Source organism: Scophthalmus maximus, chromosome 19, assembly GCF_022379125.1.
Source record: "Scophthalmus maximus strain ysfricsl-2021 chromosome 19, ASM2237912v1, whole genome shotgun sequence".
Lineage (NCBI taxonomy): Eukaryota > Metazoa > Chordata > Actinopteri > Pleuronectiformes > Scophthalmidae > Scophthalmus > Scophthalmus maximus.
The window spans coordinates 2,305,001-2,325,000 of record NC_061533.1 but is presented as its reverse complement, the minus strand read 5'-3'; the positions used below and the strand labels follow the sequence as shown (position 1 = coordinate 2,325,000).

At 43.2% G+C, this 20,000-nt stretch overlaps 1 protein-coding gene across 2 annotated transcripts in view; it reads right to left on the bottom strand.

Moving 5' to 3' along the window:
* fras1 (Fraser extracellular matrix complex subunit 1) overlaps positions 1–20,000 on the bottom strand; it is a 166,539-nt gene that overhangs the window by 107,113 nt on the left and 39,426 nt on the right. For both annotated transcript variants that reach the window (XM_035639221.2, XM_047329026.1), the window contains exons 3-4: positions 4,281–4,388; positions 1,089–1,181 (exon numbers count right to left, since the gene is read on the bottom strand). In XM_035639221.2, coding sequence (XP_035495114.2) covers positions 1,089–1,181; positions 4,281–4,388 — 201 coding nt within the window. The remainder of the gene's footprint in view (positions 1–1,088; positions 1,182–4,280; positions 4,389–20,000) is intronic.

Genomic DNA, 20,000 nt, shown 5'->3' with positions numbered 1-20,000 from the left:
CTCATTAACGGAGGAGGCCACTCGACGGAGCGGCGAACAAGACGGCGATTGTCGAGTCTTTTGTGAGAGGCAGGCGGGCGCAGGTCGTCAGAACAAAGTGTTTTCACCAGCGACCAAAGTGATTAACGGACTCAATCTCGTTAGCGATTAAGGATTTTCCCTCGTCCAAAGCCTTTTTTCAAAAATATTGTACAAACAACGAGGCAGCAGACGAGAGAGAAACCACACCAGTGCTGCCACAAGTGTTTATGGGACACGACTTTTTCAATTAGGGGAAATTAATGTTCTTGTTTCAGGATTTCCACCAGGTGTTGGAACCGTTCATACGCTGATGTTGGTACAGATTAATCTGTAGATCATTTTCTCCATTAATCCAATAGTTGTTTGGTTGATGTTTTGTCCACACACCAAAGATATTCAGTTTACTGTCACAGAGGAGCAAAGAAAGTAGAAAATCTTAAAACATTTACGAAGCTTTTTCATTAAAGCTACTTGAACCGATGAATTGATTATCAAGATAGTTGGCGACACATACCTGACGCACCGCCAAGACTAAATCCAACGGCCAACTAGCTTGTACGTTCTGCGCCCTGCGAGAGAGGAAATAACTCTGCACACCAGCAGGGGGCGGTGGTTCACATACGTCGTTCAGAAAAGGGAAAACGTAAAATTGTTTCTCAGTCGTACAGAGGCGACCTCTCTGGGATCACGTTGATCAGTTGATCGTCGCCCACGTCGACCCAGATTGACAGATGCGAGGCAACTTCTGTAGTTCCTCTTAACCTCCTTGTTTGTTTTCCTTCGTACTCCCGTTTCCCTTCTCATGCTCCGATTCGCTCAATCTGAACAGCCAATCAGAGCGATCTCTTTCAACAACCGACCCCGACGCCGATTCAGCAGAAAAGCAGTTCATCAACGAGTCCAGACGGCCAACAATTTCGACGGCGTTGGATATAAACTGTTCTTTTATGCTCCATAGATGACAGGTGCATGTCTGAGTGCATGCATAATCAATGAACTATGTATTGGAATGGCTGGACGATCAGGGGACAGAGGAAAGAGAAAGAGACAGCATCACTTCCACTTACTCCATGGACGACTCCTTCGTGCTGGCAGGAGCCCTGCGACGAGGAGACGCACTCCGGACAGCACTTGTTGGCGGGGATCCTCAAGATCTCGCCCTGTAGACAACGCACACGCACGCACGCACACACACACACACACACACACACACATGAACACACGCAGCATTATACACACAAATGTGATTCCCTTTAACCAACACGACGATGACAAAACTCCCCCCCGATTACCGGCCTCATTTCCATGGAAATTGACCGACATGTGACACAAGCAACATAATGGAGCGGACTCACAAAGGGAATGAACACGTGAAGACTATCGGGCCGAGCGCAGCGCCTGGAATACAGAGCGAGGGCCAGCGACAGGCGTTACAACACATATTACAATACAGATGTCACCACGCGCGTGGTCGAATGTGCGGCAGGAGGCAAATGGGAAAACGCCGGAAAAGGGGGGCGAGAGGCAGAGACGCGGAATAGTTTAGATGTTGTTTTATTTGTGAATATAAATGATATGGAATCGGGAGGAGGAAGACATTCTTATGAGAGGCGAGGGAAGATTCGGAGAATGTCTTGTGTCGTCTGATAAAGAGAGCAAAAAAAGGGAAATACAGTGAATCAGCCGCGGAAGACAAATTACATGATAAATGTATAAATAATAAGTGTGGGAAATAAAATGGAGTGCAGCTGCCAGCGGCCATGAATAAATAGACAGACCAAGAGGTTTATATTGTGTCTTTCAGCGCATCATTAATCACCTAACACACCATATAACCATAAAATATTTAAGGCTATAGTTTCTCCCTTTTTCATATTGTGTCAGTGGCTCTCGCTGCCTTTAGTGCAACAGTTTGATCCAGTTTGGGGTTTTTATTGGCGTAAGGTTTTGTGATCTTGTGAAATATCAGGTGTCCGATGCTTCTCTGAAACACTGAGGAGGAGTTTGAGAGTCACAAGACACTTTGACTGCCTGAGCATTGAAATAATGAAAAACAAAATCTAACAGTGTAGAAGGTCAGGACCAAAGAATTTTATTTGGGGAACAGATAAAGGCTTATATTCATATATGTATGGAATCCATAACGTTGAATGTGTACAATTGCTAGATATAGTTCAAGATAGTTTGTTGCTTGTGATGGAAATTTCCAGATCTTATGAATTCTTCTGACCGAGCAGTGAAAGCTTAAAATTATGATTCTGAGCAGAATATCTCTCCTTTCACAGAAGCTGCTTTTCGATGCAGTTTTTCGTATTATTCAAGGGTTTTAAAACTTACTGTATAACGACATAAGCTTTTTAAATACATTTTTTGTGGTGTCATTTCTGGTTTTGAACAACCACTAAAGAAAAATTCTAGCATTGTCACCTTTATTTCATTCATGCTTTTCTAAATAACATTTAAAAAAAAATGCAAAACTGAAATTGGAACAAGGAAAAAAGCAAAAAGGGAAAAATTGTAAAAGGAAACAATGATTTAATTAGCCAGTCTCACTTTGGGAAGTTGTGATATTGATTATTCAACACTAATTTGCTATGTCAGACACTAAATGATTAATCTAATAATCTAAATTATCATTAGACCCGAACCTTTTATTTCTATATTAAGTACGATCTTATCCTTTATCAGTATGTCGTACTAAGAATATGATGTTTTTAAACAACAGAGATATGAGCCGACACAGGTCGGTGACAGAAACATCAAGATACTCTGGTGAAACTTAAAGATGGATTTCAGAAAAACCGGTGATGATGTGGGAAGATGAGGTGACACAAGGGAAATGTACGCTCGTAGATGACGGCAGTGGATTTCATGAAGAACGCCTTTGAATCAGGGACGAGCAGACGATGGGGTTTCATCACAGTGTACAGGTGAAGGGGACTGGGGAGCATGATGACTCTTTTTTTAATTAACATTGGATTGCGAGAGGGCAGAGTAGAAAATTCATTAGACATTGATTGTTGCCTAAGAGCTCAGGGTCGGGGATCGGATTTGACGCCGTCACCGCGGGCTTCACTTTTTTTGAATCCCATTGGAGAAGTTCGGGAAGGAACGGGCAGGAAATAAGAGTTTTTGAAAGTGTTGTCCCCGTGAATTGAGATGAGCCAGAAGAGGAAGGCTGGAGCTACAACGCTCTCCTTAAGAGCTGCCATTGTGGCAAATTAGATTGTGAAAGTGGGGAACATGACGGACTGTGAAGGTCAAATCCCAAAGACGAGTGATTTAATGGGCCCCTCGAAAAGATCTGCGCTATCACAGAAACAAGGATCCTGCACAGACCCCCCCTTCAAGAGAGTCTGCATTCTTGACCAGACAAAACACGAGTACAGTTGAATTTAAAAACTTTCAGTCAGTTGGATGTCATCTCTGTAATGCAAACAGAGAAAATAATAGAAAATATATCATGGGTTATTATTCCAACATACTTCATTAATAGTAATGTTTCAATAATATAATATTTAAAATTAACTTAATCTAAGAAATTAGGTTCGAAGTAAATTGGCTGCCATGATATACCATTATTTCACTTTGGAAGTCGAGCAGGACCTAATCAATAATCAATGAGATTTAATTACAAACACTAAACAGTAAAGTTAAAAAAATTAAATGGTATAATTCTATTTTCAATTTTCATATTTTTCATTTATAAAAACATACTGTAAACATTCAGTTGGCAGTTTTTTAGGAACACCTAGCAAAAAGAAACGCACCGTTCAATATGCATTAGCCGTTAGCTTAAAGTGACGTTAAAGACGTCTGGCAAATGAGCTAATTGCTAATTGTACAAGCTATTCTAACAAAAACCTTTGAACTAAAAAAGAGATTTAATTGAGAAAAATATAAATGCTTCTTACTGTAAAATACATAACAAGTTACCTAAGCTTCTGCTAACGAAGTTAGCATTCCACTTAAAGTTAGCCTGATTGTGATGCTAGCTAAGAGAGAAAACAGCTAACGTAAAGTAAACCTATTTAGGTAAGCTAATTAAAACATCATGGAGGACTTTCTTACGGTATGCTCCAACTGACTGGGGTTGTTTTCACTTGTTCAAAACCTTAGCTAACTTTTGTAGCTTTTAATTGTTTTGTTTTTTAGCTAAGATATACCACCTAGAATATTCTGGGTATAATTTATTTCCTATATGTAAAAACGTCCCCATGCACCCAGAGAAGCGTGACCCCCCCTGTAAAGTGCCTCACCCTCTGGAAGTCACACTGGGGGTTGGGGCAGTGGGTCGGCCGGCAGATGGCCACGTCGCTGTAGCAGGTACACTCCTGACAGGACTGCGGCCTCCATGACGTGTTGTTCTGTAACAAGAAGACAAGACATGATGAGACAGTACAGAGCTTGATTCATCACTGATAAAGAGAAGTTATCTCATACACCCATCACATCCATATACTGTACATTAGCATTTCATTTTTATATCGACACCTGGGACAATTGACGTGAACATGAGTCGTCTCTGATTCTGTCTCGTCTACTTTTGACGCCATACCTGTTTTAAATACCAATTCACCTCATCAACTGTTCCGAGGAATTAAACAATAACACTTTCTTTTCTCAAAGTGCCTGGAAAAAAAATAAGGGTTTAACTGCACTAGTGAGCACCACTATAAGAAAAACCATTACATACTTTCAGACTCTTATCATCGCTCGGTACTTAAGGCTATAAAACACTGATGGATGTTTGCGGCAGGTGGAGTGAAACTGCTTCAGTGTTGATTAAAAAGCACCGGGCACCACGACCAACGAGACACTGAGATAGTTGCAAAATAAAAATCAGATCGCTTCCGCCATTTGCCTGCACCCTATACCACGCCTGATATCTGTCAATAGCTCATATCACGAAGATGACAGTGTCTTATGGCTGGCTCAAAGCCAAAGTTAAATCAATATTCCACTGCCTGCATACACTCGGATATATATATATATATATATATATATATATATATATATATATATATATATCATCTTACAGTCCATAGATCTGATTTAGCCGGATGATTAATGAGCCTCTCACGACAGGAATATCCAGCGGGCAGCTGTGCTCAGGGAGTGGACACTTCACGGCCGGCGGCGACCGTCGCATGTGGATCGGGCTTTGGTTCCTTTTCAGACGGTGACTAAAAACAGACATCTTTATGGACAGGGGGGGAAATTCAGCCTCAAGTAACAAGTAGGCTTCCTCATACTCAAGAGGGTATATACAGATTCCCTATATTTGCATTTTTCATTGTGTGGCTGTAGATCCATCATCCCTGGGTTGTGCACCCAGGAGCTCAACTAGCAATCCTGGCATGTGCAAAAGGAAGAGTAGAATACACTGGATTTCATTTAGAAAAGCCCCAATGCCTAACAACACATGAATCCTATGTTTCACCCTAAAGTCCCTCAACATTTTTGACTCAGATAACCACTAGTGTCAGTGTCATATAACTAGATACCATCACCAAGAATCCAACAAAGAAACTGGATTGATATTCTGAAAACGACCGGACATTTTTAACAGGATTGTCTCGTTTATGTAAAAGAAAAAGAAAAACATAACTATAGACATATTTAGTGTTTAAAGGACGGGATATTCAACCATCAAGACCAAGACAACTTCCAACACAGTTTCCGTCGTATAGCAAAAAAAGAGAACACGTCTTGCAAAATAGACTAAATCGCATCAGAGCATTGCATTGGTTCGAAGAGATGTCTGATAGAATAGTTTTGTCCACATCCAAGTCAGAATTGTACTTTTTATGACCAGTGTTATGCACATTGAGGTCTTGAAGAGACAATGTGTCCAACACAGCCCCAGAAAAAGTCAGGAGCAAAAATATGTCAACACAACCGACCGTAAGAAAATCCACCGCACAGGGTCACTGAACGCATCGCGACCTGTTACACCAACAACACCTGGGTCTAAACACAAGTCATGTGTCTAACCCGAATTAATGCTCAGTCGATTACTAGCCAGTGCAGAAGTCTAACAAAGCTCACGGCGTTATTGTAACACTTCGCACTTACTTCATGTAAGTGATAAACATGCCGACAGCACTACCACGAATTCCACCGGGGTAAAGAATCAAGCAGGCGTGAGATTAGAAGGTTGGAAAGTTTATCCTGTGTGAGCACACAACTGTGGGAAGCTTGGCAAGTCAAAGAGGAAGCAAAGAAATGCATCTTTGAATGCATCACTGGGAGAGAACTTCATGCCACTATACGAATACAAGTACAAACTGCGGATATCTGTTAATATCGCTCACATGTCTGAAGTAGTACTTTAAATTCCGCAAATAAAATGAAAGCACATGAGAAGGTCGTCCAGTAAAACGTGGGCGCACCTATAGGGGCATGTTGACAGACAAAACCAAATGAAAATTTCATCAGGGCGAGCCGCCGGCCGAGGGGGGAAAGGCCCTTCTGGAGAGAGGATGGGAGTTGACATGTTCCCCTGTAATGTGGTTGGAGCCGTGTGTGTGTCCATGAGAGTGGACTTTTAATTGGGAGTCTGTGGGCGTTCAGTCTCTGAGCAGCTGTGGCCAGATGTGTACCGAGGTTTTACGTAAGGGCAGACATGTCACGGCAAACTCGTGGCTGAGGGAGCGGAGGGAGGAGCAAGTTTTCCCAAGAGGGACTCACACAATCTGAAGAACAAAACACAACTACGAAGAATAAAATAAATGTACAAACAGATGATCCATACGACTGTCTTGTCTGTACGCTAACTATGAAGCTAGCGGCTGATTAGCTTAGCTGCTAAAACAAGTTTCCAGGGTGCCACCAAGAAATAGTTTAAGTATCTAGCTTACCTCACAACCACACAGTATTATTCTCATTAAATGTTAGTTTTTGTCACATTAATTACAGAGAATCTTTTTTTTTTTAAACGTGGACGGAGCCAGGCTAACGGTTTCCCTCTGCTGCCAGGTTTTGTGCTAAGCTAAGCTAGTTTCGTGGTGGTTGTCGACCAATTATTTTCACATAATTTCCTTTCAGTTATGAGAAGAAGAAAATAATATACTGGCACTGTTTGTTCAGATACTTTATTCAAGATAAGCTAGGCTTTATTTTGGTTATCCCAACTGCAATCACAAGATACTCTAGGAAGGTTCCCTGAGTAACGCCTTAAAGAATGAGATTTAGGAAAAGCAAAAGTTGTGTATCGAGAAAATAATGATGGTAAATAAGTAATATTTCTAATGAATCCTAAAGATTCTGTTTACTCAGAAACCACTGCACAGTAAAGCTCTTAGTCAAACGCACCCTGATGGCAATAAAGGTCACAGTTAAATAACAAGTCGAATTTTTAAAAAGTTGTATATGGACTCAGAGTCATAGATGCAATGAAAAGGATGCAAACGGGATTTAAAGATGCAGATTCGAATTAAAACCTTTCGCCTTGAGTGGAATGAAAAAGCCCAGAGGGACCCAAGTTTGTCAGATCTGAGAGAACAGCGCTGTTAAAAAACAATTCACTTTGGCTGTTCTGTCTTTGCCATTATTCTTAATAAGAAAAGGTGCAAGCAGGACTTTCCGATACGAGAGAAGGCGAGAGTTCCCAGCAGGAAGAGGAACCATCGCTCAGGTAATGAGTTCTGACTGCCAGGAGCAATTCACGTGACGGACCGAGATCAGTTTGTCACGCCGATATCTACCGGTTGGCAGATACCGGCCACCGTGGCCTTTTCTCAACTTCCAGTGAATCCATAGATGTGACTTTTCGAAACAGAAACACTTCTGACACAAACCAATCTCACTGCACGTCAGTGATGCTCTCAGGACAAGTCTCTTCTTGATCCGAGAGCTTTCCCCTGTGACGAGTTCAAAGCAATAAAGTTATGAATTGGAAATATCTTCAGACTTGGTCAGAGCAGAGGAACTCCAGGCTATAATCAGTAATTCTTTCCATTCGTGAAAAGTGGCTGATATTAAATATTGTCAAAGATTCATTCATGCGAAAGCCAGAAGAAGATTGATTTAGAAACTTGAGAAAAACAGGAGAAGGTACAAATACTGTGATCGAACCTTTCTCATAGTTTAAAAAGTCTTTTTTTTCACAGATTAAGAAATTCAATAACTCTGACTCATTAAATCAAAAGCACACAGGTGGTGTGATGAAGCTACTTGAGTCTTTAAATTGAGTCGTATTAACTTTAAATACATTTATCTAGTAAACAGAAAGACGTCTCTTTAAGACAATGAATTGTGTGTTGCAGTGGACACATCTACAATATGTGTGTGTGATGGAGAGTCAGATGTGATTTGACGTTTGTATTCAAAACAAGAATGAAACGCGTTGGTTTAAATTGGGTAAATGGGTCATGGAGGTTAATAATAAGTTGGCCGTGCCCTCAGAAATACGTTTCCCAGTTATGGCTCTGTGGTTTTTCTCAATAGAGCTATGTGTGTAACACTAGCAGAGCAGCTAACACTATAAGTGGCTGCAGTTGGGAGTTGAACCGAGCGCCGCGGCTTTGGACGGTCTCAGTGGGGGGCCGGCGGGTCAAGGAGGCCGCACTCAATTCCAAATCCTCGTCCTGTTTACCTCCTGAACGGACCGGCAGCAGGATGGGTTTGACCCCGGGGTCGCTGTAAAAACGGACCTCTGTAAGTGGCCACGAAAACCTGGACCCGCTATTACCTGATATCTGACAGGCCGGAGCCAGGGGAACGATGCAGCGGACGGCAGCGCGAGTGGTTAGTGGCAATTCCTCCCCCTCCTCCCGATGAGATTGTTCCCCACACGGGAGCCATACCTGGGACTCATTACCTGGGGCTTATTTCAATCGTCCCCTGGAGAAAGATATCTGCCACCGATTAGATTTACTGTAAAGGACTGAACCGGCTCGTCTCCAATTTCATAGATCTATAACTTTCACACATCAGACTGTGATATGAATCCCAGACAAACAGAATAATGTGAATAAAGGCTGAGTGAGGACATGAATGTATCATTAACCAATTATAGTAAATATATGTAATGTATTAGAAAAAATGCACACAAAACATTAGGGTCAAAAAATAAAGTCCTATGGAAGACTCACTGTTGGGTTAGTAACAACACGATGGAACTATTGATTATTGTCCTTATTTATAGATTCCATGAGTATTGTACATCCATTGTACATCCAGAGTACAAAGATAACCAGTTTCCAAAACAGATATATTCCTGTACATTGCACATATTGTACAGTTTGGCCTTTAATATTGCACATTTTCAATTTCTTTAGTTTTCTTTACCGTTTGGTTTTGCTGTACTCTTGCACTGTTTATAATCTATTTATTGTGTATATTACTTACATGCACTTATTGCGCGGTGGGTCGGAGGGAAACGTATTTTGGAGTCCTCCGTATGTCTGGCACATATCGCAGAATTGACAACAAAGTTGACTTGACTTGAGATAGTGCTAATGCTAATGCTAACATTAAAGAAGCTGGAACTTTCACTTTCAAAGGATCAATTCAACTAATAAAGATTGAACCAGCTACTTGGCGTCTGACGTTATCTTCTTGAGCACTAAACTCCTGTAAGGTCTGTAGTTTAATCGATGTCATCATGCCGAAAATACAAACTCAATAATTCTAAAATCAACTAATTTGATGGAGACTTTTGGTTCTAAAATATGCCAGGTATTTTCTGTTTTCTTTCGATGAACTGTTTTGTCTACAACTTCTTCCTGTGGAGAAGATACGAAAAGCCGCAAAATGCAATTCCTGCTTAAAAATGTGACTGAAACTCTATAAACCATATCGAAATGTGCGATCAACATTTTTGGGGGATATTGTTTACCCCCCTTCTCTCTTATCAGACTGCAAACTCATTCCTGAACATCGTGGCAGCACACGGGGGAAACTTCTCTTATCAGCTGAGCGGGTAGTAAAGTGATAAGAGAAGCTTTAACCTCGGCTATTCTGACTGTGGTCACACTGGGACGCTCTGAGGAGTGGGTCTCTCTGACTCAATGAACATGAAGCGTGACGAAACTGAAAAACAACCTGCATCCTCCAGTCCGTCCTCTACATTCATGTATGTATAAATAAAGGGGTGAGGCCCCTGCGACACTTGTTCAAGTAGCAGATTCAATTAGAATCCCATCGAGAACAAAAGTCAAGCGCGGAGCATTAAGGGGGGGCTCAGTTTTGTGGAGGTGTCAGTTCCACTGTAGTTGGACCCCCTCCCCGTTCTCCGAGGCGAGCGCGGACGTAATTGGGCTGAAATTGGGCATCGGAGCCGATAGAAACTATTAGAAAGCTATTACTGAGGCAAATTCAATCTGGGGCCCCGTGATTGGCTCGCCGCGGCCTAAAGGGCTCCGCTGCTCCTTCTCCTCCTCCTCCTCCAGGGGGGAAACCGGAGCTGTCGACACAACTTTACGTCTACAGACCATCACACCGACGCTCTGTACTGTTCTACTGTACTGTTCTACTGTACTACTGTACTGTTCCACTGTACTGTTCCACTGTACTGTTCCACTGTACTGTTCCTCTGTACTGTTCTACTGTACTGTTCCACTGTACTCTTCTACTGTTCTGTTCCACTGTACTCTTCTACTGTACTGTTCTACTGTACTCTTCTACTGTACTGTTCCACTGTACTGTTCCTCTGTACTGTTCTACTGTACTGTTCCTCTGTACTGTTCTACTGTACTGTTCCACTGTACTCTTCTACTGTTCTGTTCCTCTGTACTGTTCTACTGTACTGTTCCACTGTACTCTTCTACTGTTCTGTTCCACTGTACTGTTCTACTGTACTGTTCCACTGTACTCTTCTACTGTACTGTTCTACTGTACTCTTCTACTGTACTGTTCCACTGTACTCTTCTACTGTACTGTTCTACTGTACTGTTCCACTGTACTGTTCTACTGTACTCTTCTACTGTACTGTTCCACTGTACTGTTCTACTGTACTGTTCCACTGTACTCTTCTACTGTACTGTTCTACTGTACTGTTCCACTGTACTCTTCTACTGTTCTGTTCCACTGTACTGTTCTACTGTACTGTTCCACTGTACTCTTCTACTGTACTGTTCTACTGTACTGTTCTACTGCACTCTTCTACTGTACTGTTCCACTGTACTCTTCTACTGTACTGTTCCGCTGTACTCTTCTACTGTACTGTCCCACTGTACTCTTCTACTGTACTGTTCCACTGTACTCTTCTACTGTACTGTTCTACTGTACTGTCCCACTGTACTCTTCTACTGTACTGTTCTACTGTACTGTTCCACTGTACTCTTCTACTGTACTGTTCCACTGTACTGTCCCACTGTACTCTTCTACTGTACTCTTCTACTGTTCTGTTCCACTGTACTGTCCCACTGTACTCTTCTAATGTACTGTTCCACTGTACTGTTCCACTGTACTGTTCTACTGTACTGTTCTACTGTAGAACGACCTAGAACCGGCTCACGGTTTCAATAATGTCACAGGGAAAAAAGTTGATCTAGGTGATTATGGAACAAATCAACAAGAGCTGACGCTGCAATGAATGTATAATATTGTGTTCCGACGACAAAAGATCTTATTATTATATCATATTCACATGTGACAAGCAGGGCTGCATTAATCGTTTAATCTGTGGATTATATTGATCAATCAAGTCGTTGTTTGGTCAATGTAATGTCATAAAATGGCCAAGATATTTAGTTTACTGTCTCAGAGGAGCAAAGAAATCCTATGTGATCTTGTGTAATATTCTTATGAAATAACAGAGACCTCCAAGAACAGTAGCTACCGTTTTAATGGGGGATATTAATAAACTAAACTAAACTTATAAATAATTCATGAAAACATGAACAGTAGCTTTTAATATTTGAAAACACGACACAAACATGGAAGGGAGCCTGACGGATCTTCTCACATATGATCAGTCACGTTAACGCAAACGTGAGAGTTCAATCTTTAGCCTGACTACGTTTACCGGTCACTTATGAACAATCAGTGTGGATGAATTCCCTATTTCTCCCGCTCATTCTTCCAGGTCAAAGGTTAAACATTAACTTTCAGGATTAACCTTCGAGGTTAACGAGAAACTCTCGTGACTAAAGATGCAACAGTTAATGGATTAGTAATCGATTACTAATTAATCTCCAACTGTTTTGTTAATCGATTCAAGTCGTTTTTTGATTTTCTGATTTCAGCTTCTTACATGTGAATATGTTCTGGTTTCTCTGCTCCTCTGTGACAGTGAACTGAAGATCTTTGGAGCGTGGATAAAAAAAAAAACACCATGTTGGTGGTTTTGGGGAAACACAATCGACATTTTTCACCATTTTATGAACCAAACAACTAATCGATTATTGGAGAAAATAATCCACAGATTCATCGATTTACCAAAATAATCGTAAGCTGCAGCTCTACTCGTGGCAATGGCTTCATCCGAGTGACAACCCAGAAAAAGCCGTCCCCCGATGAAGACCGGTGGTGTGAATGATATCTGAGGGTATGGACCTCGAGTCGGGATCTAAAGTCACATTCAGCTAAAACGGCGTCTGATTCGTCCTCAGCAGGCGGAATGTGCGGAATGATTTGGATGTCAGACTAAAGGAATATTTGAGATATATATATATATATATATATATATATATATATATATATAAAATATATATTGTCCAACAATCAAATCTAGGTGAGGCGGAGGCCCAGAGACCAGAGACCAGTTTCTACATCCTGTCCATCACAATGATGCAGCGTTAGGCATCAACTCACTTCCTGCTCCTTCAGTCTGGAAAACCCTCTTTTCTTTTTCCCCCTTTTTACATTTCTGTTTGCTCCACACACACACACGCAGGTTAAAAAAATAAAAAATACTCACAGCAGCAATCTCAGACTTTGTCTCCTGAGGCAAGAATACAACAGCGCTGACATGAGAACGTGTCGAGAGGAGGCAGGTTTGCTGGAGCAGTTTACCAAGAAGGTGAGTTTTCACAGCTGGATAATATCTAACGACTCTAAAGTTGTTTTTCACAGACGTGGAGACACACAAAGCGTGTGGATTTATTTCAATATTAAACTGACACTGGGCGGCACGGTGGCGTAGCGGTTAGCACTCTCGTCGACACGAGCTCATCGGGCCGCCGAGGCGTCAGGACGCCGTTCTCTTCTCGCCGCAGGGTTTGAACATCGTCCTGCCATTAACCACACTGAGTTTAATAGTTGTGACTTGGCTCATTGATTCGGCCTCCAGTCATATTAGAGGAGCCGCTGTGGTGAGAGATGACAAACGGCCGGCTGATCGTTTGCCTCCCATGCAGCGGCCATAAATCCAGATTTCTGCCGCCCCCCTCCCGCCCCTCGCCCCCGCGCGCCAACCGCTCCCGCGGCCGAACGTCAGCGCCGAGCACGTGATGGGTTCTGGGTCATCAAACAGACGGTCCCAACGAGTCGGGGTTCCACCACGGGGGACGCGGGAAACCACACACACACACACACACAAACACACACACACACGCACACACACGTCGACGGCGGGAGACCGAGCTGCTTCATAAGTACATTTTTCCTGTGAAACGTTTGAGGAGAAGATTAATTCGGCCACAATCGAGCCAAAAAAAACGTCTGCTTGAAAGCGAAGATCTGGAGTCGCGTCAATCGATTTTTTTTTTTGAAAAGAGACACAGGTAAAGAGACACAGGTAAAGAGACACAGGTAAAGATACACAGGTAAAGAGACACAGGTAAAGAGACACAGGTAAAGAGACACAGGTAAAGAGACACAGGTAAAGAGACAGAGGTAAAGAGACACAGGTAAAGAGACACAGGTAAAGAGACAGAGGTAAAGAGACACAGGTAAAGAGACACAGGTAAAGAGACACAGGTAAAGAGACAGAGGTAAAGAGACAGAGGTAAAGAGACACAGGTAAAGAGACACAGGTAAAGAGACACAGGTAAAGAGACAGAGGTAAAGAGACACAGGTAAAGAGACACAGGTAAAGAGACAGAGGTAAAGAGACACAGGTAAAGAGACAGAGGTAAAGAGACAGAGGTAAAGAGACAGAGGTAAAGAGACAGAGGTAAAGAGACAGAGGTAAAGAGACACAGGTAAAGAGACAGAGGTAAAGAGACACAGGTAAAGAGACACAGGTAAAGAGACACAGGTAAAGAGACAGAGGTAAAGAGACAGAGGTAAAGAGACAGAGGTAAAGAGACACAGGTAAAGAGACAGAGGTAAAGAGACACAGGTAAAGAGACACAGGTAAAGAGACACAGGTAAAGAGACACAGGTAAAGAGACAGAGGTAAAGAGACACAGGTAAAGAGACACAGGTAAAGAGACACAGGTAAAGAGACACAGGTAAAGAGACAGAGGTAAAGAGACAGAGGTGTGGACAATCACCGGGGCAAGAGAACAGGAAGTGACTACGCAAGAGGAAGGAAACTACAGAGTAAAACTAAATCCAATGACTACAAGGAGTAACAAAAGTAACTTTGTACAGAGGCACACAAGGAATGTGACATGAATTAAAAGTCCACAAGGAACAAGAGCTCATGGGGCAGAATCACGACACGTACGTCCGGCACCAAAACACGTCGGCGGGCAACAATCTGCAGCTCCGGGGAAAAGGAACAAGAGCCTCACGCTTCACAAAGACAAACGGTGACTAATTCGTACAGGTGAGACGCAGCTTTGTGAGCAAAAAGCCTTTTTGTCTGGTTGTTGTTATCCGCTGACGAGGCAGAAGATGCATTCGAGGGCAGTCGGCCGCCGTCACGTCCGCGTGCACGCGACACGAGCAAACGCTTTGCAGCAGAATCCTCCGCTCAGGCGCGGGGAACGTCCCGTCATGGCAGCAGCAGCGTCCAGCCGAGGCCGAGCGAGTTTCCAGATCACGGCGGGTGAATCGTTGGAACACCTAACAAGTGATTTCTGGCCCATTCCGACGCCTCTGATTTCTTGATGATGAATACGTGACCGTATCGTGATCCGAGGCCGCTGCGGGGGGGGGCGGACGTCCTGTTGGCAGGATCACTGACCGGAGTCACGTTACACATTCGCAGCCGAAGGTTTAACTTTAAACTCGGGGCGCACAAAGTCAAATGAGCTGCTTCATTTACTGTTCGCGGTTATTAGCAGTTTACCTCAGCAGCAGTTTGCTCCGTGAGAGAGCATCATGTCAAACCCACTCAAAAATAATATACGCTTGAATATAGTTGGGATAAAGACACACTGGATCTCTGCAGCAATAAAAGGTTCATTTCCAAATCTCGTTGATTGGTTGACGCCATTTATCAATACAGAAATCATTCGTACAGTCAAAGCCTTGTAATGTTGTGGAAATGATTTTTAAAAATCCCTTTGCCCGAGTGACTTTTACAGAACAATGCTTGAAGTCAGAGCAGCTGTTAAGAGCCGGAACCTGTCGTGAAAAGAAATGATCCAGATTTTATTGCTAGAGAGAGAATTTCCATAATATTTCATGTGCGATGGATTTCAGCAAGAGTCAAGAGTTTCGCTCATACGTCCACGAAAATCTAAAACACACGAGAGGAGAGAGGAAAAAATGAAAAAGCTGAAAATGTTTCCTTGAAGTGCCAAAACAAATAAAACAGAGATTAAATTATGGGATTAATCAGTTCATTAGTTAAATACAAAAACACAACAACGATCAAGATAAAGACACAGACACGAATAAGAGGATTACATGTAAATATCCCCGCCCTAATTTATGATTTCACAGAGCCACCTCTGACATTACCATGACATCACCATGACATCACCTCTGACATCATCATAATATCCCCATGACATCCCCCTGACATCACCCTGACATCACCATGACATCACCATGACATCACCCTGACATCACCCTGACATCACCATGACATCACCCTGACATCACCCTGACATCACCTTGACATCACCATGACATCACTATGACATCACCTTGACATCACCCTGACATCACCTTGACATCATGACATTACCATGACATCACCATGACATCATCCTGACATCACCTTGACATCATGACATCACCCTGACATCACCCTGACATCACCTTGACATCACCTTGACATCACTATGACATCACCCTGACATCACCCTGACATCACCTTGACATCACCATGACATCACTATGACATCACCATGACATCACCCTGACATCACCTTGACATCATGACATCATCATGACATCACCCTGACATCACCTTGACGTCGCCATGACATCACCATGACATCACCATGACATCATGACATCACCATGACATCACCCTGACATCACCATGACATCACCATGACATCACCATGACATCACCATGACATCACCATGACATCACCATGACATCATCCTGACAACATCATGACATCACCCTGACAACACCATGACATCACCATGACATCACCATGACATCACCATGACATCACCTTGACATCATGACATCACCATGACATCACCTTGACATCATGACATCACCATGACATCACCCTGCCATAAAAGGACGACAAGTTCCTCATGGCAGGTCCTAAACAACATACAGCAAAAAAAAAACTTTATCTTCTGAATGTGGATCAAATTCAAGTGCAGCAATTTTTTTTTAAAGTGAACAACGTACAGTTAAAAAAATTTCCATAGCAGTTACATCGTACATCTGCTCAGAACTACGACGCAGCGAGTTGGAGAAGCAGCAGACGATAAAATCTAGATCTAAAGCTCGTAAAGCAACGAAGGGAAGTCTGCACATCACTCTTTATGGATGTAAGATGACAAGACGGACCAGACAGACACACACACACACACACACACACACACACACACACACACACACACACACACACACACACACATACACGGATAGATGTGGATGTATGGATTACCACAGGGGGCAGCTCTCTGACAGCTTTAATGGCCACAGGGAACTTGACACAGGAAACAAGGCGTATACTGACAAGTGCAGCAGCTGTGTGTGTGTGTGTGTGTGTGTGTGTGTGTGTGTGTGTGTGTGTGTGTGTGTGTGTGTGTGTGTGTTACAGTGCCTTTAGCACCAGCCTCTACAGCTGCACAACAAAAACAACATATGCCATTTGGTTTGAAAGTGCAAGTGCGTGCGGAGATGGAGATGGAGGACGAGGAGGAGGAGGAGGAGGAGGAGGAGGCAATTAGAGCAGAGTTAATGTGAAAGTGGCAAACTGCAAACACACCGGCTATACACTAAAACACACACACACACACACACACACACACACACACACACACACAGTCCTTCTGGGTGAGAGATTAAAGTAAAACTGTACTCAAACAGAAACACTCTTGCTCTCATCCTCTGATTTATCATTTTACTATACATCTGCATCTGCTCTCACCATCTATAGTGAACGACTGGATCATGGGGGGGGGGGGGGCGAGGTGTGTTTGTCTGTAACCGCCATCTTTCATGTTACGGACATTTTATAGTCTCGTGACGTTTCTCTTCCGAGGAGCTGAGTAAAGTTCAAAGTGCAACGCGGGCAACGAGCTGACGTCGAGGGCTTTGTTGGGATTAATACAGTTTGAACTCTGGTGAACTTTGACATTCACTCGCTTCAGCTACAGTTTCACGGTGAAGACTTCAAAAGCACCGGGCCCGTCCCGTCGTCAGCATTTACTGTAAAAGCCTTGAGCTCGATTGCATAAAGCGGCCGGGCACCTGTGTGTGTGTGTGTGTGTGTGTGTGTGTGTGTGTGTGTGTGTGTGTGTGTGTGTGTGTGAACGTACACGTAGTCACAGTTGGCGAAGGGCAGAGGAGTTCTTTTTAATGTGCATTCATATAAGTCCAGTTCCCTCACTGCCAGTTTACTACCTGCTGGTACAGACGGACATGACGGGGAGCTGCAATGAGTGTGAGTGTGTGTGTGTGTGTGTGTGTGTGTGTGTGTGTGTGTGTGTGTGCGCATCTTCACAGAAAACCCCTAAGAGGATTAACTACATATGCTCAGCATTACAGCATTACCATACATTTCACTTTTGGAACCACAAAACAACTCGCTCTGAGGACGAGTGTGTGTGTGTGTGTGTGTGTGTGTGTGGGGGGGGGGGGGGGGGGTTAAGCATTTGCAGGAGTCAGTTATTCTCCACATGCACCAAAGATCTGGAACAAATTCCCACGACATATTAAATAAGCAACTTCTGCTGATACAATAAAAACACACACACACACACACACACACACACACACACACACACACACACACACATCACTGTCACTTGACTTGGATTCAAATCTTACAGACCATAATAACGATAATATCCATAGTAACCACAGAACAGCGGAGCAGGATCCGAGTCTGTAGATGGATTTAAACTCAAACTCAGACGTCTGGGGACATTTATTTTATGTCAAATGTAAAAAATGTTTCCTCGACAATGGTTGAATCTGTTCATCAAAGACTCGTAAACTTCCAAAACTTCCAAACTTCCCACTGCATCCATCATCCATCACGCGCCGCACCGTCGTGTCCCATCGCCTCATAAGAGTTTTAATAACTGCAGCTGATTCATCAATGCTCTCGCACGCTTTCAGGACGTCGGTGCTCGTCGGGGAAACACGGAGAACGTGAAGATACAAAAACCTTTTTTCCTTATTTGGCAATTATTTCCACAATTTCCACAAAACAGCCTGATCATTTACCCATCGTCTGTGTCACATCCTCCCTCACATCCATCCGCCAACGCTCGATGATCTTTCTCCAGACACGCGGGAGACATATCATCTTTAGTGCCGTAATGAAATGTCCATTTTCATTCCCTCCCTTTTTTTTATTTCTAATTTATTGACTCATTGCTCTCGGGGCCTGGTCTCCGCTCCTCGCCGCCGTGTCGTGACCCAGTTTCCCCCTCGGGGATCAATAAAGTTCATATTATCTGATAACGCCTGCTCTCCTCTCGTCTCGTTTCATCAAACGTCTTATTAGAAAAGAAAATATGCTCCGTAAAAATACTAAACAGAATTGAAGTGACGGGGGGAAAAAATCAACTGTCTGCTTCAAGTTTAGCTTCCTCCCCCGTGACCCTGAGGGCCACCGCCTCCAATCAGCGACCCCCTCGGAGCGATTAGCAGTCGCCACCTGTCGCGTGAACACGGCTTCCTGTTCCAGAGGACCAATCAGCCGGGGACGATGTGACACGATGACGCCTACTTAGACAAACTGGTTGAGGGGAGTTCAAGAGCTTTGAGGGCCCAACAGAGTTCATTCAAGGCATCGAATGCAAAGAATCATGAAATAATCATCTTCATCGTGGACGAATGACAACAAGACAACGCAAATGACGCTGAGGACTGAATTCATTCAGGTTTCTAGCCCCATTCGTTGCCGCTGACGAAGAGCCAATAGCCCCATGAGCCCACAATCAAAAAATATAATATCATCTGACTCATCCCTTAAATTCTTAATCCCCAAACAAGGTTGTTGTTTCTCTTTATCTCAGTAAAATATTTTGGATCATTCAAACAAAAGTCGGCATAAATACTTAATCAGCTTAGCAGACAAACCTCCCCGTTAAAACCTGAAGTCACTGAATTATTCATACGCACACAATAAAAAAGAAACTGACACTTTGACTCAGTCTCCTCTGAGTCAACGCCACACGTTTCCCTTCATCTCGGAGATTAGAGCAAATCCTGCCCGACACGACGGTGAGTGGACGTACAGTGAGATCGTACCGGGACAAGAGTCCATTCATTCACTTGTTTTATCTGTGGACCGTTACGTTTGTCCGGTATGAAATATTAGAGGATCTTTTCTCCTTCTTCGTCTTCGACGCCTTCACATTTCACAAATGAAAACATGGCCGAGGAATGTTCCGCGGGAAAAGAAACTTAACGGCGTCCGGCGGCGGCGGCGGCGGCCGCTCGGTGGGAAACCGCGTACTTTCAACTTCAATCAGGTGAAACACAAAGTCGTGTTTCAGCATGAACACGCAAAGAGAATCTCAGATCAGAGCGAGACATG